The sequence below is a fragment of the Aptenodytes patagonicus genome, chromosome 1 (assembly GCF_965638725.1).
Source record: "Aptenodytes patagonicus chromosome 1, bAptPat1.pri.cur, whole genome shotgun sequence".
Taxonomy (NCBI): domain Eukaryota; kingdom Metazoa; phylum Chordata; class Aves; order Sphenisciformes; family Spheniscidae; genus Aptenodytes; species Aptenodytes patagonicus.
Genome location: NC_134949.1, coordinates 207,653,973 through 207,678,123, shown reverse-complemented (window position 1 = coordinate 207,678,123; position 24,151 = coordinate 207,653,973). Strand labels below are relative to the sequence as shown.

At 40.2% G+C, this 24,151-nt stretch overlaps 1 protein-coding gene across 4 annotated transcripts in view; it reads right to left on the bottom strand.

Moving 5' to 3' along the window:
- The window catches only part of CRYL1 (crystallin lambda 1), a 62,997-nt gene that overhangs the window by 37,249 nt on the left and 1,597 nt on the right, over positions 1-24,151 (bottom strand). For all 4 annotated transcript variants that reach the window (XM_076328123.1, XM_076328125.1, XM_076328124.1 and 1 more), the window contains exons 2-3: positions 22,451-22,558; positions 9,885-10,011 (exon numbers count right to left, since the gene is read on the bottom strand). In XM_076328123.1, the coding sequence (XP_076184238.1) occupies positions 9,885-10,011; positions 22,451-22,558 (235 nt within the window). The remainder of the gene's footprint in view (positions 1-9,884; positions 10,012-22,450; positions 22,559-24,151) is intronic.

Genomic DNA, 24,151 nt, shown 5'->3' with positions numbered 1-24,151 from the left:
CTTGTCCGGTCGCAACAGGCCCTGCCAAAAAGTTTGCCACCATCTTTTTTACAAGCCCCCTTTAAGTACTGAGAGGCTGCAAGAAGGTCTCTCCAAAGCCTTCTCTTCTCTAGGCTGAACAACCCCAACTCTCTCAGCCTTTCTTCATAGGAGAGGTCTTCCATCCCCCTGATCATTTTGGTGGCCCTCCTCTGGACCCGCTCCAACAGGTCCGTGTCTTTCTTATGCTGAGGGCTCCAGAGCTGGACGCAGTGCTCCAGGTGGGGTCTCACCAGAGCAGAGGAGAGGGGCAGAATCCCCTCCCTCGACCTGCTGGCCACGCTTCTTTGGATGCAGCCCAGGATACGATTGGCCTTCTGGGCTGCGAGTGCACATTGTTGGCTCATGTGCAGCTTTTCATCCACCAGTACCCCCAAGTCCTTCTCGGCAGGGCTGCTCTCAATCCCTTCATCCCCCAGCCTGTATTGATACTGGGGGTTGCCCTGACCGAGGTGCAGGACCTTGCCCTTGGCCTTGTTAAACCTCACGAGGTTCACACGGGCCCACTTCTCAAGCTTGTCCAGGTCCCTCTGGATGGCATCCCATCCCTCTGGCATCCCTTTTCAAGAGTTCTGTGACTCCCCTCTTCCCAAGTAAATTCAAGAGGGCTTCAAGTAGCAGGTAAACTGTTTAGAAGCCTTAACCACTTTGACTGCTACAAGGATGCTCTTCATCTTCTGCAGTTGTGAGGACCTCCAAACGTGCCAAACCCTGGCTCTGTTCCTCTATTCATACACATGTAATTTACAGCATTTTAAGTGGTCTCAGCTTTTCAATGCTGCAGTTTAGCTGACAATTTTGAGGTACTTCTGTAGAACAGTTCCCACAGTCAAGTGAGAGCAATCCTCTCCTCTCATAGAATGAAGACGTAGCAGCAGCTTTCAGAGCAGCTAACTATCTCACAAGCTGGACCCAGACTGTCAGCACTTCTGCGACAGGAAACAGATTATGTCCAGCTTTTTGTGGGAATATGAAGATCTTCACAGGACTAAGAGACAGAGTTCCGAATATCGGAAAAGCAGCTTTTCTGAAAGTTTTGGTGCCTAATCCATTTATACAAATACTTTCATTATCTTCTATAGTTATAATTCACTAGAAAAAGAACTTCCCAGAAAAGACTTCAGGCATAATTGTTTTCCTTTCAATCTACCAAGTCACTTTAGAATGTCATATTTCTAAAACAAAGCCTGATTAACATAAACCTACATAAAGCAGGGACCTGCGGATTTTAAACAGCATTCAGGCTATCTGAATAAAGACAGACATTAAAAATACCTGAAAAGGAGGCTTGGAAATTTAGTTAAATGAAACAGACTTCAAAGCACTATTACTATAGCTAGCGACTGTACAGTCAAATACAACTATTCCATATAATTTTACCACATCTAAATAATAATGAAAAAGTTTCTTGTAAAAACCTAGTTGACTTCAGAAAGAAAAAAATACATATGCTAAAAGAATCTCTCTGCAAATTAAACCCTGCAATTTTACAACCAATTCTGTTCCCCCCAATACTACTGGCAAAGCTGAGGTTACTGAAGTTATCAAAGCAAGACTGTATCTATTTGCTCCACTTGCAGATGCATATGGACTGCTGTGTTTCTGTCATTATCACCATTTTATAGAATCCATATCAAAGTCAAATTGTATTTTAAGCAAAATAGTGTTTAAAACGCTCACTACTATCATTAGTATTTCAGTGCTAATTATTATTATTTCTATTTAGCCTTTTGTATTGACGTGCTAGTTTGGTCTTCTCCTGCAGGGTTTAAGACTGAAGATGCACCTTCTATTAAGGAAACTGGAGCTTATTTCTTTTGTATTCCATGTCAGACACTGATGTGCATTCTACTCAGTAAACAAGAGTCACGCATGTGAACCTGGGGAACTATACCACTTGCAATTAAAAAAAAGTGACATTTTGACTGAAGAGTTTGGGAGTTCAGCTAGTGAAACAAGCAGAGAAATAAAATGGTTTTTTTAAATATCAGAACAAATTATTACATCAGAATATCAATTTTGCTTCCAATATTATTGTTAACCATTACGATTTAGCTCAATTATCTAAAATCTTTCATGTGTCAAACAGGTTTGGTAATTTCACAAAATTCAAAATTATTACATATTTCAAATGCAAATACTTGACTGAAAGTATTTTGGACTTTTCCATCATGCTCCCCCCCAAAATGGCAAAGTAGTTTTAGATGCTTGTTCTGAGACACTTTAAAGACGTGGCTATACCAGTATACCAGGATATTAATTAAGACAAGGTGCCAAATAAAAATGCATCATTTCAAACTGCAAAGATGGTGGGGGGAAAACATATTTACTTCAGTCTCCTTTTAGAAAGTGTTATTACCCTCATCTGAGGGTAAAGGCAGGGACAGCAGCTGGGCAGGAGACACACACTCTTGCCCACCACTGTACAGGTTTGGGATACAGCACAGAAGCATGAGACGTACACACAGCTGTTACTGAAGGAGTCCCCAGGCTACTGCATACCTTTCAGTGTGGTATCAGCATTTTGATCAGTTAAAAATGAGGAAGATTAAAAAAAACAAAACAAACCAAAAAAAAACAAACCACAAAAAAACCACAAAAACAACCAACAGCATAGAAACCGCTAATTGACATGATTATGTTAGAGCATGACTAGAACTTGAGTCCCCAGCAGCTAGGGTCACAGGGAAAGCAGGGGGAGCAACCTGGCTGTGCACCACAGCCAGGAAGTGAGGTTAAGTGGGACTGATCCTGAAACCCTTGGAGGTGTTGCAGGAACCCAAGCCATATGGGATACGTACAAGGGAACAGAAGCTCATCAGGATGTTTGCCCCTTTTCCCCCTGCAGATATTCATTCCACATACCTGGGTACACAACTTTCTCCAAGATGGTTTCAAGCACATGTCCAAATACCAGATCATTAACAAAAATATGTTTAGCAACAAAAAGACTCCTTAGATGTAAAACAACTCTAGGTAGCCCAAAACAAGCCACACAACCGTGGCAACCAAGACTTTATTTTGAACCTGAACAAGAACTGGTATCCTGTAAGCCAAGGGTAAGAAAGCAGAATAAGGACAGCAGGTCCTTTAACTGAAAAGCATACTGGCAATTTGTTAATGACGGGGCCACATTATCACCATTTAACACAACTATAAAAAAATAGAAATTAAATAGAAAGGCATGGTCACGTATGCTCATATTCTGGGGCATCAGTTACAGACTTCCTACGGGGTAGGTATGCACTGAAGTAAAATGCTTAACACGGGAGGAGAAGGAATCACATCACATGGGGATTTTAAGAACAGGTTAACCCATTTTTGACAGACAGTTGTCTAGGTATGACTGATCCTGCCTTAGGGCAGGGGTTGGACTAAGTAACCTCTGAAGTCCCATCCAGCCTGATTTCAGATAACTCTGTAGTTGGTAGGGCAGCAAAGGTAAAGGTGAATCTTCTGATAAAGGTGGGGTCCTCTCATACACTGTTCTGCTGAGGAGCAGAGGACTAGAGTGGGGGGAAACCCCTGCACAAGTTTAACTCTGATTCATAGGGCTTGAACTTGTTTCAATTTCCATTCAAAATGAAGTTATAAAAAGTGTCTTACAGCAGATCTACAAGTGCCTGGCTTTTAGAACAGTGTTAAGTTCATAATCAGAAAACCTTTAATAGAATTCAAAACCATCAACTAAAGGACAGTAGATTAATAAGTTTATTACGGAGCAGTTGTAAAAGCATCAGTTAAAACACCAGTACTTTCAGGCTAATCTAATTTAAAAAAAAAAATTAATTTAGATTTGAAGTGAGTTATAGCCCTAAAGAAGTGATAACTTCTTAGTTGTCTTGAATTTATGAGCTCATACCGGTGTGAAATCTGATGCTTCTTAAATCACTACTTCGAGTGACATGAAAGACTGTCTACCACATGATACTGTTACAAGTAAATAACACTTTGATGAGGTGAAATCCAGCATTTAGATGGAAACATTTTGTACTTTCCTACAGTTCAGAAACATACCCTGTTAAGGAACTGGAGCAATAAAAATATCAAGTTACTGCCGTTTTATACTGCTCAGAATAAATGACTGAGCTCCAAATGTCTGTTCAACCTTTAGGACAAAATACAAAACAGGTTTTCAGAACTACAGTTTCTAAAATCAGAGTCAAACTTGCAGATTTGGGAAGGGTTTGGGGGGATTGTGTGGGGTTTTTTCTTTTGTTTTTATTTAAAACACATACAATAAACTAAGGCAAGTTTTGCTTCATCTAGTGTCAGTATCATGCCACGAAGAGATCCATCTTTTCCCATGATGTTCACGTGTCCTACAAAACTTTCAAAAGACAGACAGACAAGCTGATCAGGCTACTACAGAAGAGATGAAGATCCTTTTTGTTCCCTTTGGGAAGGGCAGTAAGATCTCAAACAGGTTGATTGACATTCTCCTCCCCACGTCCTTTCTCAAAAGATCAGATCTCTGTTTTCTTTACTGTGATCCCATCCACCCTGAAAAACAGGGGAAGCGATCTGGGAAAGGCCATGGAAATACAATACAGCCCTAGAAAGGAGACCAGGGAGCACTGAAAGAGAACCTGAAGAGCAAGATTAACTGCTTGGCAGGATGACAGTTAAGGCAATGACTACCTCCTGTAACGGGGACCAAAACTATATTCAAGTCTGTAATGGTAGACAACACCAGTTGTTAAATGCACAGGATAGATGGGGAGTGAATGTTAGAAAGTTTGAAAGGACAAAAGTCCATTCAGCAGCAGCACCACAGCAGTGACACTGGCAAGCTGTTTACCCAAACATTGTCTTTCAGTTCAACTCAAAACACTTGATAAAGTATTTTACAGCAAGTCTTTGAGATCAGACTGTTTCAAACCCTAAAATCAGGAAAAGAGTTTTCTCAAAACCTCTACAAAGATGACTGGTCAGGTCACATGCTTAAAATCAGCTCCCTCAGAAGCCAAAACATAAACACTGACCTGAGGCACTAGAAGTTAAGATAAGTAGGGTAAAACCAGACCTAAGGTTATATTTACCCAGCTGAGAGCAAACGGACCCATGTTTGTCTGTCCAGTGCTCAGAACTGACCAGTGACCAGTCCAGAAGAAGCCATGTTACTGCAATGCTTGCACACTGTGCCTTCCAGCAGCTTTGTATTTACAGAGGTACATCATCAACACAGCTTCCAAACCAGGATGGTCGTCTATCCTACGAGCTCAGGGCAGCTGAAGACATCTTCACCCATTGCTGTCTGCAGATGTTCCCTCATCTGCAGAAGTAAAAGGGTTCTTGAAAGCCATCAGGAAAGTAAAACAAAAGCTAGTGGCAGAAACTGGTACCAGACAATTAAAGACAAATTTTTGTGACATGAGACACCTACTGTCAAGGCTCCCAGGTCAATGCTGGTTTCCCATTCTGAGGCACCACCAGGCTTTTTGAAAGCTGTTTTTAAGCTGGTAACACTGTTTTTTCTAAATATGTCTAACTGGGAGAGATAAAAGAGCCAGCAAGATCTAAGAGACCAGGCTGAAGATCCATTAGTGTTGTTATCACTGGTTCAAAAGAGTTTGCAGGTGTAATGGGGGGGGCACACCCTCTCTTTTTAGAGGGGGGAAAAAAATAAAGATACTGTTCTAAGGCTTTTAGACAGAGTTCCTTTAAAATGAAAAAGGATAAATACCTCAGACCACGAGGTATAAGTTACAAGCATAATTTGATCCCCTTGCCACTCTGCTTTGTCCCATGTCACAGCAAGACTGATGGGTTTAGAGATCACCTCGCAGCCACCCTCCATGCCTGGCTTCAGCCAGCCCAGCCAGGCCTCACAACTCACCAGTGTACACAGTAGCTCAAGTGTCAAGAGTAAGATCTTACCAATAGTTATCTTATCCTCCTCCAAGAGCTAGTAAATTTTATTATTCTGTTAGTAAATTATGCCAAAGCGAAGCATTTAAAAAGATATATTTTCATTTTACTAGCATTGTGGTAAGAGATTATACAAGTGCTGCACTGATTTCTATTCAGCTTATATTATTTAGGAACTAGACACACATCCACTCAAATCTGTTTTTAATAGTGAAAGGAATACTAATAAGTTCAGTATCCAATAGTCACATAAGGACAAAAGACAAAAGTCATCATATATTTATGCAGGAAAGTTAAGAGCACAATATTAAGAAACATTTACCTCACCCATGATAGTCCCATGCCAGGGACATTATAGTACAAATGTATCCATTAATTTGTCTCCATGGAGTTTTCAGCTAATGGAAAAATTATTTCAGAATTAAAGCTTTTAGTGATGCAAGAAGTTTGCAGTGCACATTCACCTAAATGCTATAGATTATGCACTTACTCTAAGCAGCATAGAAAAGCTCTGAGAAGTGAAACTGGGTGAATATTCAGTTTTAGAGCAAAAAAACAGACCGATTTCCTCCTGAAGTTGATACAAAGCACACTAATCAAGACAAGTTACTTCATAAAAATGCTCAGGAGAGGGAATATATAAAATATGCATCAAGGCATACCTTGTTTTTAAAGGTTAATGACATTATTGTTATGAATTTTCTTCTTACTCAGTCCTGATTATTTCTTGCATCTTTTTCACTTTTATATCTTCACTAATGTCATTTAAGAAGTTCCACTTTTTACTACTTCATCCCATTTGTTTTAAGTTATGTCCCATTAAAATGACATAGAAGGCAACTGTCTGCAGAATTCATTCAAGGAGTGCAAACATCAAGGAAATTTTTAAAGCTTGAAGTGGACTTACTCTACAAACACCAAATTTGAAAAGAAGTTAAGATTTAACTAACTGAAATCTAGGATAAAGAAATGTAGTTCTCATGGAAGTCTTAACAAGTTAATCAGTAGGTTATATCTTTAAGCAAGAAAATAGAATCCTCTATATTCAAATAACATTAATGCAACTGATGTTTTATTTTTTAAGGAACTAAATGTCAGAACACTTGCACTCATAATTTACAATTAGTCCATTTTGTCCTTCCAGGTTCAAAGCTGCACTAGGCAATGTTTCTGAAGTTTAATACAGTTCAGCCAGAAAGTAGTCTGTTCATTGCTGGAATAAGGCTGTGATAAGGCTGTGAGCCTAGAATTAAGATTCTTTTATTATCTATTCCACCCCCCTTCCAAGAGCAAATTAAAGATTAGTTCAAATAGTTTTCCCAATTACACTGTGTATTTGTTAACACTTTGTATCAAACCAAAATCTGATGCTATGGTTTGAAACGGATGAGCTGATATGAATACCGCCAACAGTGTTTCACACATATGATTTGTTACCCACAGGCATACTGCAGCTACTTCATTATTTATTTATTTATTTATTTATATGCTTAATGACTACATGTTAAGAGACATCAAAAGGGCTAAGGGAACATAAAATAGTACCGGAAAGCTTGAGTTACCCCAGGTAGATTGTTGCTATTCAGAGACTATCAACACAGCACTGCTGTCTTCAACTACCTGAAGGGAACACACAGAGAAGCCAGATTCTTCTCAGAGGTCCATGGTGGCAGGACGAGGGGTAAGACTAGAGTTGCAAGAAGGGAAATTCCAATTAGATATTAGGAAAGAAGTTTAACAATGAGAGTGATCAAATGTTCTAACAGGTTACGCAAAGAGACCAGAAGCAGTTATCCTTACGAGATATTCAAAACTCAAATGCACAAATCCTGAGCAAGCTGATATAAGTTGGTCCCACAGCAGGTTGGGCCAGATGATTTCCATGGGTCCCTTCCAACTCAAAATTACTTTGATTCTGCAACATTTGCCCGATGCTTGTTTCATAGATCAGCTGATGGTGCAAGGGATGGATGATGCAGCCCCTGATTTAATTTGAAGTAGCATGCAGGACCTTGTTCAAAAAAAAAAAAAAAAATCTCACTGCTGAAGAGCCTCTCTAACAGGAACAATAGCATACTAAGATTCAACAACTCTGTAGGAGCAACAAGAGCCCAGAACTCCATCACAGCCATGCTTAGCTTCAAAAGAGGATACTAAAATAAAAGTGAGGATACTAAGGAGATGCAAAGTTGGCAGTAAGAAGGATCAGATCCTTATAGGTAGCATACGGAGAAAGTAAAGACACCATATGGACACACCAGGTAGTAAGAAACACTTGAAAGAGCAAGTGAAAACAGGCAGAACTAGAAGAGTCTACTAGAAACAAGAAGGCAGCCTTCACAAAGTTGAGACAGCACCCAAATGAACATGGCCATGTAGGATTGTTAATCTGTCAAAATAAGACAAAGCAAAGCAGACACCACCACCACCCCCCCCTGCAATTTACAAGAGGAATAATTAAAAAAAATTTCCCTTCTTTCTTCAAAATGCACGGAGAAGAAGAATGCATAGGACTAAGAGATGATCAGAGTACAGAAGGATGATCATCTGGAAAAGGCATACAGAACAGTGATTTCTTTGCAACTGTTCTGTTTCACCTTCTAATCCTTGAAGGAAACTGAAGCCTTAGTCTTGAGGACTCCCAGGGTCTGTCTCAAGTCATAGAACAGAGGCGAGGGGAACCAGAACCAAGGTACTAGGACATGTTTTGATATGGTTTGAATACCCAACACAGTAACAGTGATATACAACTGCTCACTTGAAACAAAACTGAATGTACACTATTTTGGTACCAAAGAGCAGACGAGTGACAAGCATGATGCAACTTTTAAGGGAACTTCAGGAAAGATCTCAACAGTAAGCCTGTAAGCCTTATGTCTCTATCAAGCGAGTTAAGAGAAAAGGGTAGCACTGAACAAGTATTAGATAAATGGGGAAGAATCAAAGCAACTTTCTCAGAGGGAAGTCCTGATTCACAGACCTAGTACAATTCTCTAAAGGAAGCAGAAAGCACAGGCACAGGAGCCATGTAGCTGATGCAGCTGGCGTGAATGCCCAGAAGCCTTGCAACAAAAAAAATAATAAAAGCTTTCAAGGAAGTTAACTGGTCATGTGATACAAAAGGTCCTTTCATGAACTGGCAAAGAGACAGTAAGCAGACAGTAGGAAGAACAGTCAGTTCTTACTCAGTGGAAGATGCTGACGAGTGCTGTTTCACAGATATCTGTGCCCTTTGTTATATCCATTCATAAATGACCTGAAAGTTAGCTCATAAAATTAAGTCGGTCGTCATCATTACAACCACAAACATTTGTGGAAGGACTTTACAGGACTGAATGACTAGAAAATAAATTTGCAGATTAAACTCAGGAGAGGTTCAGTAATACAGCTTGTTCCCCATCCCAACTTCACTTTGCAGCACAGATTCCAGCCCTATATATCAACTGTGTTTTTAATACTCTAACACTCTGTCATATAGCTGCTTTTGGCTACAGTGCTCCCCCACAGCCAGAACAGAAGTCACCCCTGGGCATAGCCATACTCCCCTGCCTTCCCAAGGTACCTGGAGAGGAAGAAACACGTTTTAGTCCCAGCACTAGAATGTGTGGTGTTCCCTAAGAGATAATCTCTCCCCCAAGAATCTCCTGCCCCCCACCCCCCCACATTCATCTTTCTAAATATGTACAGTCTTTGTTACACATGGAGGTCAGCAATTGTCTCTTGGCTTAGCCAGCCACCAGCCTCTTCCAACATAACCCAAAAGAAACTTGCAAGCACTCTCAAGTAGGGAAATCCTGCAAAGAGGCATCATCTCCCATGTCAAGATACTAGGCTAGAAAGAACTTTGATTTTAACAAGCACAACCATGCTTATGCAGTCAGGATGTTGAACTCTCCATTGCCCATTGACAGCACAGCACAGCTCTTGATCATCTTTCTAAACTGTTTGCTAGGAGTTGTCAAATCTTTGCTTACCTGAATGAAAGTAGCACCCTCTACTGCTGCCTTCAGGTCTGTACAGATGCTAATGAGAGCCAACTGCTGCTCCGCACTCAAAGTTCCTTTCAGGAATCCCGACTCTTCCAGCTCTTTCATTTGTTTGCTGACAGAAACAACATACACATTTAAGTACTTTATCATTGTTAAGCCACCATTAAATTTTTTAAAAAGCTTCTTAACCCAGTAGTATTACGCTATTTGCTATGCCACTGCATATATTTATACTCAAAAGATATAAAGGTTAGTTTCAGTCATTTCTCTTTGCTCCCTCCATCTTACATCTTTTTTTTTTTCTCTTCAAGCATGGACAGCTCTAAGATCTACTCCTAGACGCAAGCTTGTCACCACCTCAAACCTGTTTTCACTGGTGCAGGATCAGCAAGAGGTTTTATATTCATATTTAATGGGAAGAGAGGTCCCTTTAATATACTTCATCTAGTTTTACAAACAACAGTTCTTTTGTTATGAAGCTTTGCTACAGGAACACTGCTTAACTGTATAGAAATAAATAAATAAATTCCATACAGCCAGGAGTCCTTCCTAAAAAACCCATACCCCTACATAGGTAATGACTACAGAGCAAGTGTCAGAAAATTCAAGTAGTTACTAAATTGAGTGGCCAGAGCTTGAAATGAATGTTCAAGTACACACCATTGCTGGGACTAGACATCCACCTTCTCAGAAAAAGTCTCTACAGTTTGAAACCCTTGAAACCCTTGAAAGTCCAGAGCAAGCAAGCCATTTTCAAAACTGTTAAAAGTCACTTAGAGGAACAATTTCCACATAAATTAAGTGGGATTAAACTATCTGATCACAACCAACCTAAAGCTATTTGATATAGCCATTATCACAGTTAAATCCGTCAGTTACCTCAAGCCAGAACTCCTCTGAGCCTTTGGTTATTGTCGAGCAAAAATTGCTCATCCTGAAGACAGGAGGAAATTGAGCTAATGATTAGCATCAGGAAACAAAAAAATAATAATCCTTTTTTCTCCCTACCAATCTAGTTCTGAAGCTTTGCCTTCTTTTTGGATGCCTTTTGACGTGATAAATAAATTGCACTTGCCACCCAGTTGGAGGGTGGAAAAGCTGTAGCAAACAGAGAAGCTGTACAGCCTGGAAAAAATTAGTGTATTTTTGTAGTTCACAAATCACAGAACTGCATATAAAAATAACCAGTGATCATCATGTGTTTCCTAAGTTACTGTGGCACATGACAGTCTTCATTAGGGGCTTTACGGGTCAGTACATGTTAAATGGGCAGAACTTATTTATACAGGCCCAAATAATCTCCACTCCCAGCCACACCTCAGTCCTTAAGACACCTGCCCAGGCCCCTCCATGTATCCAGGCAGTAACACTGGATTTATTTTTTTATTTAGACCTCAGAGGAGATGGGACCCCATATGTTTGTCACAATCCACAGCAGCCAGAGACAGATACCATCCTTAGTCCTTACAAAGCAGGGCAGGCAGCCAGCCACTAGACTGGGATGTCAGCCCCAGACCGCTCCTCCAGTCCAGCTCCAGCACTTACACCCTGTGGCAGTGTTTCCTCACCCCCTGCCAGTGACACCGCTGCAGCCACCTTTACATCTGCAACCCTAAATAAACCAGACCAGGAACAACTGGACCTCAGCTCTCAGCTGCTTTATGAAGTGGCAGGAGGTGTTGTATATATTTTTCAAGCAGCATTTTAAATTAATTGAAAAGGGAGAGGGATGTAGATCATTGCCTCTATCTTTTTTCTCTCTCCTCTTTCCAAGCCATCTGCTGAGCAACATGTGATAATGCACTCTCACTTTGTCAAACCATCCTTTTATTTAGAGCTCATTCCTGTCAACAAGTATTGAGTCCATAGATCAAACAAAAATATTAACCTTCCTCCTCCAGATTTCCTAAACAAAATGAGTGGGATTCATCTCACCTACCCTGTCAACATGCATATCTGAGAATCACCTTCAGCTTTCTTTTAGAGAAGGGAGAACTAAATGTTTCAAGTGCATTTGTCTGATCTTTTTTAGGCATCGAAGTATGCAATCCATCTTGTCTTATGATGGAAGTATCTATTTCTCCCCAAAGAAAATAGCTCAGAATGAGACATTTAGATCACAGTATTCTGAAGTCAAAGATGAAAGTTTGCAGGGATTTATTTAAAGACAATCCAGTTCCTACTTAACTACACAGAAGCAAGTCAAACCTCAGCAGAGGTTCACTGGGCCCTCAGATCTTTAGCTTGAGCTGGCTCACTAAATCCACCATTAACTTCCAAAGAATCAGAATTTTACTTCAGCATCCATGTAGTTGTGTTGCGTCCAAGAAAATACAGCAAATATAGGCTTTACCACTCTTATCATTACTTACTTTCTTCCACTCAAAGTAGTGGAAAAGAGAACATTCATTTCCCAGCAAACAAAACAGCTTCCTAAGATATCTTTCTGGCACCAACCCAGACCAGTAATACCTTATCCTGGGAGTAACCCCACCAAAAATCAAGTTAAGGAGCACTCGGTAGCCACTTAGCAGTAGCCAAAAAATGCATAGAGCAGTTCTGCTCCTGGTTTAGCATAACAGTCAGAAGAAACAAATACCTTCAGATCACTGTGGACTTTGTACATTAAATCAAAGGACTTCCAATAACTTGGGAGTAGGTAAGATGTCAACAGAGGCTCTGAAGCTGGTAAAGGTGACAGTGCGCTGTCTAAACCAGAATATGCACCCATATTTCGAATTGGGAAGAACAAAACCAAGAAAAATCCACATGCATGTGCACACACAGTGCTAACTCCTGCAAGCGTTAACTTTCTCCTCTTCAATGAACTGCTTCAGCAATTAACTCCAGATAATTTCTGTACTGCAAGTTCTAACACTTCCTCTTTATTTTTGTCAGAGCTGATCATACACAGACAATGATTTTTGACTCTTAGGCAGAGCACGCCTGGGTAAACAGCTAGGCATTGCATTCTGTTTACATTGGACAAGAGCTTTGAAAAGGTTCAATTCATTCTTAGCTGGAAAACAAAGCCAAGAGTCATACGCTTTTTAGACACTGCTCAGGTCTGTCCTGTTTGCTTCCGTGGAGTCCCTTAGACTTGGTGCCAGAATTAGTATTCCTACCAGTTTATGCAGTCCAAAACTGATGAAAAGAGTTCCAATAATAGCTTTCTGCCTCTTTTCTCAAATATAGATCTAGGCTCAAAACCCCAGACCTTTCCTACCCAAAGCTAAACTAGTCAGAAATTCTTTTCTGGTAAGGTTTGTTTAAAAGCACTTCAAGAAAGAAAAAAAAAAAAAAAAACAACAAGGAAAAAAGAGGAAAAAAGTGCCCAAACACACACCCCTCCAGGCAGCATCACAGAAGTAAGCAGGAAATCCATCAAGTTTCTGGATGAGTTCCCCATTTGGTTTCTTAACAACACAGCAAATGGATGGCTGGAAAGCACAGACTTCTGCCTTTGAGCAATCTGCGTGGTAAAGAACAGGAAACAGGAAGCTTCAGCTCCATTTTCCAAGTTGCCAGGGTACACCACAGCTTGCTAGGCAGGCGTTCCATCCAAGACTTAAGGCTTCCAGCACACTAAAAGTGCCAGTGTTTCGTCTGTAAAGAAACAGGTGCACCTCGAGTACCCAATCTGACTCCTTCACACCTTGTGAGGCGAGATGGTAAGGAACCAATCATAGAATCGTTTAGGTGGGAAAAGACCGTTAAGATCGAGACCAACCATAAACCTAACACTGCCAAGTCCACCATTAAACCATGTCCCTAAGCACCACATCCACACATCTTTTAAATACCTCCAAGGATGGCGACTCAACCACTTCCCTGGGCAGCCTGTTCCAATGCTTGACAACCCTTTTGGTGAAGAAATTTTTCGTAATATCCAATCTAAACCTCCCCTGGCACAACTTGAAGCCGTTTCCTCTAATTCAAAATGTCTTAACTATCCATTCATCAGAAGTTCATTTCCCAGGTACACTTGCCTAAATCCAGCATCTTCCTCTTGCTCATAGGCTGTATATTGCTTTTAAAAAACAAAACTAAAATTTAAGTTTGAAGAGACCACAACAGAATTATTTCTTTCTTTGACGAAGAGGGTGAAATTCTTGTTCACTTTCTGTGCAATATGACACTAGTCTCATCCTCCCTGGTCCTCTGAAACTCCACGCCATGATTGGTAACTGAGGGATTCAAAAAGGCTAGAGTGACAGACTAAGAAATCTGACTTTTATTTTTCTTCCACAAATTTTTACATAAGTATGCAGCACCTGTCTCCTGTTCCATACCTTTCCTTGTCTGCCAGTGATGACCATCCTATCATTTCTGCTTCTCTGTCATAAGCCATTACACACTACACTGTGCACCAAGAACACCATTTCTTAATTAACCTGCAAAACCACCATCTTCATACTTTGGAACTTAAGGCTGGACTCATTTTTCCTCCTAAACAAAAATCTTCCTGTTAACATCACCAATCTTCATGCTAGCCATTTATTTAAATTAGTATAGTTATTTAAAGCATGGAATATAAGATACAATTTGTGCATTACTTGAATTCTTTAATTTTGGCCTTCCCTCCCAGGAAAATTTTTTTTGCCCCCCCTTCCCCCCCCAACGTATTTAGTGACATTCTGGCTGTTTTGTTCCACAAATTAATTTTAAATCTTCCAAATGCTAAACCCTCTTTATATGCTCCTGGAGTATCAGATTGTCCACAATTTTGTGGCAAAGGAAGAGAGCTTCCCCTGATATTTATCATACATTAAGGCACAAATCAGACCGGTTTGTACATACAGCAGTGCACCACTGACCTCTACTGGAGGACTTTTTATTCAAAGCAGCCTAGACTTCAGGGCGATCATCCCTGAGGATGACCACAGACTGACGTCATTGCAGCCATGTCCATGGAACACACCACAGGACTTCGCTTTGCAATTGTATCACATGCACAGTTTGAAGAGTTAGACTAATACCTGTAAGGTCTTTGAAGAATGAAGACTTCACATCCATAAGAAAATACTACTTCCTTTTACAGCCCACACTTCTACCTCCAGAGTTTTACTGTTGTACCTGACTGCCCATGTCAACACTACTCTGGGAACTGAGCCAGTATTTGCTTCAAGATAAGGCACCCAATCTATAACAACACTCCCGATCACATAAACTGCCTGGGATGCTCATGGTTACAAATCCTATTCTAAAAGTTTTTACAGAAGGACCTTGCAAGTGATGCTAATACTTAACACACCTTGTTCACACCCCATTGCCTCACCTTTACCCACAGCTACTATTGGGCAGTCACACTATTCAGCACACATTGTTGCAACAAGCAAATACTTGCAAGATTAAAGACCACTTAATCACAAACTTACTGTCCAAACCAGCAAAGAGAAGGGCGAGAAGAAAAGACACCACCAATATTATTCTTCACAAGTTCATCCAACCACCATTAACCAGTCATGGCACCAGACTGCTATCTAGTGCTGCCTGATAAATGAGAGGGTAGTTGGCATGGCAAAAAAAAACCCCAAAACCAAACCATCACCAGCCCCATATACCTACCCTGAGACACACAGACCAAGTAGGCAACTGAAAGCCCCTGACACTGGGACCAGCTCGCTGTCCACACATGCAACAGCCGAACAGTAAGTGACTAATACTGAGTTGTAATTGGCCATATGAATGCATTAACAATCACCTTCGGTCTTCCTGCTTTCCCCAGACTAAAGGTAAGCACACAACACACCACCATGGAAAAGTTATTACACATTACATCTTCTTGAAACAGCAGTACAAGCTGGACCACAAAAGTATGTATGTTTCTGTCCAGACAAGAGAGATCCAGCGCTGTCAAATGCACTTCATCCGTAGCAATGGCAGTATATTAAGAAGGGACAGTTACACATCTGCCTTTGACACAGTTTTGAAGAGGCACAAAGCAAAGGACTACAGAAGAGCTGGGACATAGCTTAAGAGCATGGCGATGCACAAAAGCCAATCAAAGTTATCACACACACCAACTGTTTTCCAGCCATAGCACTCTCAGGATGCCTATACTGGCATTACACAAACTAGATGCTGCAATGAGAGCAAAGATTTTTGTAACAGGAAAATGCAGTTACAGTCATTATGTTTTTCCATGGTAAATGCAGAGTCGCCAATATTGCTGAGTCTGAGCAGGGTCTGCAACTCATTACAAGTCACTTCTGACCCTTAGAAGATCAATTCCAATGCTGTCTCCAGATCTAGTGAGCTAAATAAGTTCACTCGTTAGGTTTGTCAAGATTCTTTTGGCACCAGAACTGACAAGTTTATGATGGGAAACATTCCTGCTAGGAAGCATTTTCTGTGGTTCTTAATATTTTGTTTGTTTTAAGTTTAGGTTCAAGATGGAAATTCTCACCAAAACCAAAGTTGGCCTACCTACAATACAGACCCACAGTTCACATCCCTGCTTCTGACCATGCAGACCCAGCCTGAAACCTGGGCCTCCCACACAGTCGCAGATACACTGGCTGAAAGGGGCCCTGGGAAGTCTCCAGTCCAGCTTGCACCTGCAGCAGAACTATTGCTAATACAAGATGAGGTTAGCCTTGGTTTGGTGTAGCCAAGCCTTGAAAGCTTTCAGGGATGGAGATTTCACCAGCTTTTTGGACAACCTGTTACTTCTGCATACCAGGCAAATGTCAACACTGTAACCATTCTCAAAACACAGCCTTTGTAACTGCAAAAAATTGGTCTTATTTAAATCATATGTTCTAGCTGCCCAAGGGACTGGCTGCCACACAGGAACGAGGTGAGAAGATATTTCCCTTTGGAGGTGTTTTCGACTACAGAATGGCCAGGCAGAACCTTTGCAAAGACAGAATCTATCCCCTTCCAAAGCCTATTAACACATTCTCTAGTCAGTTCTGCAAATGAAGCAATTTTCGCTAGCTAGTTAATTACACTTTTCGGGGCGGGGGTGGGGGGTGTGTGTGGATAAAATTGAAAGGTAGAATCAAGCCTATGATTTAGCACAAGCTTCATGTGCCCGTGTCAGGCACTCAAGATCAAAATATACTTTGATAAGAATTGTCTACTTAGAAGGTGTCCCCCCAAAGGAGATATATAAAACTATCAAGGAAGACCTAAGCCAAGGTGCATTTTGCCCTTGATACAAATACAATACAGCAATACAGACCAGAGACTGGAAGAGGAAGCCAGCCTGGGAAAAGCATCTAACCACGCAGCCATAGAACATGCCATGAGCTAGGAAAAGAGAGCGAAGCCTGTATTAGTGTACTCCTCATGCTACAAAACCAATCCAGTAATCCATTTCCCTTTTTATAAAAACAAAGCATAAGAGGGCACCAGACAGCAAGAAGTAATGTACATTTAAATGTCTTTTCTAGAGACTAGTCTCCTCCTGGAATGAGAAAGATGATGAGCTTGAGTTACAGCGGGGGAAAGTCTTTTAAAACTCTGGCTATAACGAAGTCATTGGCATAGATATGGTTTACTTCCTTGGCCTTGCAGCCTGCCACACATGGGGCACTTCATTACAAGTTCCAGATCCCCATTCACAACAGTACAGAACTCTTAAGGTACTTCTCTCCACTTGGCCAGGGGTGGTCAGAGCAATGCTACTACTTTTTTCCTAGCCCCTGCATCTTGTTTCTTTTTCATAGCAATTGTGGTCCTACAGCACAGAAAAAGTTAAGGTTGCTTAGTGCAATATTGCACTTTGCTCAAGTCCAATAAAGTTTATGGTTAAATTAATACTTAATGAAGAGAGGAAGTGTGATATTCTGATCTCAAGACTGCTTGGCTCCAACTCTTCAAAGGCCTAACATCTCTGAACCATGCAGAAGAGCAATATATAGTCAGATAAAGCTGACATACAAGTAATTCTTACTGAACAGCCTCACTTTTGAGTTTAGATTCAGTACCACGCAACCTTAGCACCGTATATCAGCTTTCAGAAGGCAGAGTTCTGTAGAAGTCCGTTCTGGAAGAACGGAACCCACTAATAATTTCATTTTAATTAATTAATTTAAATTAATTTAAATCTAAGGGAGAGGGTCCCAATTTAATAAAGAGAGGGTCAAAGTTGCTTCCCTTCCAACCAAATATTTTCATGCTTTGATACTACTATTGCATTTCACTTGTATCTATGCAATAAAAGAAGCAATAGTAATTTTATATGCCCATATCCCTAGATACAACTACCACTTCACAAAGTCAACTTCAATTTGTCCCAGAAAAATTTTCTACTTGGGCTAAGAGAAGAAAGGAAGGATCAGAAGATAGAAAAGAGATTCTAGTATAAATTTATTGTTTAGTGCAGTTGAATATAATAATGCAGTTTTAAAAATAATCTTGTCTTTACATTTTATCACAGACTACTTCCTGAGATCTTCTACGATTTTTTTTCTGAAGTTGCTATAGCCTTTATGCATATAACTTTGGTTTTTATGTATTAAAAACAGTTACCTGCTCCTGTGTCCTGCAGGAGATAGAGTTTTGTATCTAAGTAAATACCATATTTAACCAGCATCTACTTCTAGAAAGAAATCACAGAATGCACGCGCAAATATCCAAGCTTTAGTGTCCTCTTCAAAGTCATCTAAACTTTTTCTCCTTGCAATAGTCTTTCATTATACATGCAAAAACTGTTCTACACAAAACATGAACCAGTTACATGGGGGGAAAAAAATACAGCATTTCCACTGTAATTAATCAGTCTTTATCAGTAGCATAATTATGTTTAGAACAGTAGCACAGTAACTATTTGAAAAAAGTTTACGTATTACAAGAATCGTAAAGGTTTTTCGGGGGTGTCCTGGTTTCAGCTGGGATAGAGTTAATTTTCTTCCTAGTAGCTGGTATAACACTGTGTTTTGGATTTAGTATGAGAATAATGTTGATAACACAGTGATGTTTTAGTTGTTGCTAGGTAGTGTTTATACTAAGTCAAGGACTTTTCAGCTTCCCATGCTCTACTGAGAAGGCTGGAGGTGCACAAGAAGCTGGGAGGGGCACAGCCAGGACAGCTGACCCAAACTGGCCAAAGGGATATTCCATACCATGTGATGTCATGCTCAGAATATAAACTGGGGGAAAGCTGGCTGGGGGGGGCCGCTGCTCAGGGACTGGCTGGGCATCAGTCAGCAGGTGGTGAGCAATTGCATTGTGCATCACTTGCTTTGTGTATTCTTCTTCTTATATTATTATTCTTATTATTATTACTACTACTATTAGTAGTAGTAGTATGTTATTTTATTTCAATTATTAAACTGTTTTTATCTCAACCCACGAGTTTTCTCACTTTTACTCTTCTGATTCTCTCCCACTGGGGCAGGGGAGGAGAGTGAGCGAGCAGCTGTGTGGTGCTCAGTTGCCGACTGAGGTTAAACCACGACAGGGGGGCATGCACTAGAGCATTTCTGCATCATGTGTTTTAGGATTACTTTCAGGAATAGGGTACTACTTGTTTTTCCAATTCTCATTACTTTAAAGTTTATCAATCTTGTATTCAAATCAGAATCACACTGACTCAGAAGAAAGCATACTAGATATGAAAAGTTACATCTTCCAAGGCAGGTTACTACAGCATGTATTCAGTAGGTCAAGTGTGGCATAAAGATGTTAATTAGTTTGTTTCTTCAGCAGAACAAAAGGTTGTTCCATTAGAGCAGACGCTGGTTAATAATGCCACTGGTACACCCAGTTCAATCCAATGTGAGATCGTTTTGTGTGTCAGGGCACTGACTGCCACATGTCTGGCAACAGGTAGGTAGGTAGTAAATCCATCACACCATGTTAGGCCTTAGTAAACACACTCTCCTTTTCTTTCTGTATCTGGTCTACTGATATTGTGGCAACATGATATGTATTTCCACTTGTTTCAGTAGATTCAAATTCCACATTTTAATCTTATTTTTTACCCATAACCAAGTGTTTTGAATAAATTTAGAGTACATTTCAGATTTTCCATACAGATACATGCAGGCTCTCATGGTCATTGTAGGTCCACCCCAGACTCATTCCAGTCCTCTTGCAGGACTACACACCCCTGCTGCCCACCTACTGTTGTGTGAGAATTGAATTCATTAGGTTAATGAACCCTGAGATGCCCTTTATATAAATTCAGAACAATGAGTTACAAGTCAATGTACTAAAAGTCCGTCACATAAAACAGTTAATAAATACTTAAGTATCATTTCTGTCAAAGGAGTATCATCTCCTTTTAGAAGTGAATGTTGTTTACTACTCAAATCCCACTTTTTTTTTTGTTTAGAAGAGGGAAACTACAAACAGTCCACTCCAGTTTCTCCTTAATATGTAGAGTACCTCCATACACTAAAAGTTCATGGACTGCAGACTACAGTGGAACAAATATTTTTCAGTATTAAAACAAAAAACCCCACAAAAACCCTAAGCCTAAAAACTTCCCTAGAAGCCCTACCTATTTGGAGAGAAAAAGGAAGGCAAATCCCAGCAAGTCCAGAGAAGTAGCCACCAACTGGCTTTGTCAGTTGCTCTCTCCTGTGAGCCCTCATTACCTACTCAAGCTCTAGCTCTCACACAAGTATCATATCAGTAACTCAAAGAGATTTAGTGCAGGTTGTGTGCTGTGAAATCAGTGCAGAGGAGTTCAAGTTTGACCATATTTTGACAGATACAATCATTAAAATACTGGTTGAAGAAACTGCACAGCTTGTATTCTTGTCACAAAAACTACGTTGTCCTGAAACTAGGCTTTTTAACTAGGATGCTACAACAGCCAAGATACACAAGTTAATTATAAGTTGAGTTAAGAACACCTTATGTAAAAGGCAAAACCTGCCTTGAACTCCTATGGGACAGCACATGCAGGCATAAGACAGTACAGACACACCCAAATAGCACTCTACCCTATTACACATGACATTTTACGCTTCACTTTTCCAAGCCGAAAACCTCGGAAGGCTAAAGTCCTCATTTCGCTATTAGAAAAAGAAAAAATTAGGGGCAAGTGCTGTCTTTAGTAACGTAGACTGCAAAACTGCCCCCTCTGCAATAATCTAGAATCTCATCATGGCTACCGCTATGACAGCAATTCTGCAAAAAAACAAAGGTGTTTGTCATCTCGGTGTAGCAACAGAGATGCTTGGTCTGACTAGCGCCTATCTGGAAAGAGAGGTTTGGGGAAAGAAAAAAAAAAAAAGAAATTGTAGGAGATAGATTTTCCCCCTCTTTCATTATCAAGCCTTGTTTAGCAAGTCTCACTAGATATCACATACTGTTTAACTTCTAAACTCCAACAGCTAAACTGACCTACAAGGGGCTCCTGAAGTCACTCCTCCTTGCTGTAAGCCTTGTTACAGAAAGCAATCAGGATGCAACACACCACAACCCTTTTTTAGGTGCAGCTTAGTCCCCATACCAGCTGACACATTTCACTCCAAGGCATCATTGAAGGGAGGGCTGACGCATTTAGGTTGATGCTGACCATGAAGAAACCTGAACTTTAGAATGAAATGGTGATACAGCAACATAAGATTGTGCACAGAATCACTCTATATATGCCTTAGAGAGAGCGTGCATTTAAAAAGCTGTATTTCAGGTCCAGCAAGAAGAGGGTGAATAGAACCAACCAGCCACTGTCCCTTCTAACATAAGAACTAGGGGCCAAACAATGCAACTGAGGAACCAGGTTGAAAACAAACAAAAGGGAATAGCTCTTCACACAGTAAGCAGTAAACCTGCAGAACACAAAGTCCTTTGGCAAGGAGGCCACAAAAGGATTTACACAGGTTCAAGGGAAGGTTAGAGAAATAATTGGAAGAAATCTAGTTAGAGTTACTGAATACATAAGCAACTTCTAGGCACTGAAGGTTGGGGGAGGGGAGCAGACAGGCAGGACTTGAACTTGTAGCTCTGTCGTGTACCAAAAGCATGTGGCTTTAGTCGTAGTGCCATGGGGCAACAGAGTAAAGGGCTGGAGGATTGCTAGTCTGAACCAGTGCGATCGTTCTTGTGTTCATGCTCTCAAATTTGCTTCTTCTAAAGATGCTTCCCAGCCTCTACTATAACTGATCAGTAGTTGCATCGTTAGTGGAACTAAGAATCTGTTCTTCTAGGACTCAGAAAAATACTAGTTTAAGAATTTAAAAAAATTCTAGTTATAAAATACTAATAATTGTAGCAGGGCTCCTCAGTGATCCATATTAACCTACTTCCATTTTGAAAGTCTTTGTTGTCTTTCTATGCAAAAACTCTTACGTTCGTTTTCAGCTTAGCCTATAGATAACCTAATCATGGTAAACATCATTTCAAGAATTTGTATCTAAACTTAAGCTCTGAAATCACTACTTAAGAATTAAAGTGCTCTTCAGAAGTGTCATTGAGATATTTGGGAGCATAGTTCTGATCTTAACAAGACCTGTACTTCTAAGTTAAAGCCTTCTTCCAAGCTTAAAACCTATGTTCCCTTAAATAGTAAGATGTGGCTGTTCATTCATAATTACAGAAATCCCAGTTTCATTACAATCCCAGTCATTTCAAGTCAGGTGACCTACCGAATGTTTTCCAGTGCACTTGTTAGCTGTTGTTGTGCAATATCATAAAGTTTCACTTTGAAGCCTCCAGCAGCAAACACCATGGCCCAGCTGCGACCAATGAGTCCACTGAAAAGAAAATAAGTATCAGCCAATTAATAAAGCAGCATTTATTTTGGGGAAGGGGGTCTGACAAGCACTGCAAGAAGGAAAACAGAGCTTGGACTCTTCAAAATTTGATTAAAAGATTGGTTACATATTGGTAAGAAACAAATCTCTCTCTAACAGAGAAATATCCTTTGCTAGCTGTGTAGCAGCTTCTCTGAGACCTGGAAGAAAGATAATGAGGAAGAAAAAGACAAAACAGAAAAAGAACAGCAGAATTCAAAACAGTAGGAACTACTACTTTGGGACACTGGTCTCAAGTATCAGCAGTTTTGTCAGCTGCAATCTTAACCTGGAGTTCGTGCATGGAATTAAATTAAAGAGGGTTTTGGGGTTTTTTTTAAATTTTGGACTATGAACTGAACAGATGAGTTTTAAAGACAGACACCAGCCCATTGGTCCAAGAGTTCAGGATCCTACTTCAGAGATGATCAGAAAACCTCAGGCCCAGCTACGAAAGTCATGGGTCCTCTACAATTCAGGAAGTACCATAAGCATGTGGAAAGGGGGAAGAAAAAAACCCAAAAAGACACAAACCACAAAAAGAACAAACTACGGGTTTGGTACTGCTTTTCCACCTATGAACCTCTAGCGCTACCCTTATTTTTAGATGAAGCACCCTACCATGTTAGAGGCGTGCAGGAACAGTCTGCCTACATCTTTTGGTGAAGTCACATTACTGAGAAATACATAGAGGAAATTTGCAGTAACTGACAATTTTATTATGTCTCTTAAAGCAATGCAGGTTTTAATTTAATTAGATTTATAGCAAGCATCAGTCTTTTCAACCAGAAGCACTGAGGAACAGTGTAGTAAGCTTAAATAACCCAAGATCACAAAAAAAACCCAACTCCTTCACAAAAACAAGAGCAGAACTCCATACCCATGACTGTTAGAGTGGGGGTTTTGATAATTAAATGCATTTCCTGTCATTTCCAAGATCATTATTTTTAGCATTAAACTTAAGCAACCTCTGGCCACTGGAAAATGCAAGGCCACTAGGGCATTAATAAAGGCTTAAAAGGAGAGTAAGAGTCAGAGATAAAGCAACAGGGCAGATGAGAAAAGGAGGAAGAAAAAACAGCCTTTGGTTTAAATATAAAAAAAAAAAAGGAACAAAACAGGAAGCTTCAGGAAACAGCAGGAGTCAGTGGAAACCACTGGGACAAAAAAAAAAAAAAAAAAAAGAGTGAAACTTTGCATCTAGTGTTGTTAAGCGGACAGTAAGTTCTCACTCAAAACTTACCATTTAAAACAAAAAACACACACACAACTTCACTGTACTAAGCCCAGACCTCAGAAGTTCTCAGGCAAACTACAGAACAAGCACAGTTATGACAAAGGTAAGGTATGGGTCAAGGTTTGTTAGCTACTGTAGGCTCCTGGGTGACAAGTATTTCTAAAATAAAAGCATTCAGATCACTTAAACAAGCATATCTGAGCTACCAGTATCTTTATAAGTTACCATCACCTCTTCAAATTGCACTTTTAAATTGTTTCCTTAAATTGTTTGACCAAAAATTTTTTTTCTTTTATTTCGATACAGGTTTTTAGGAT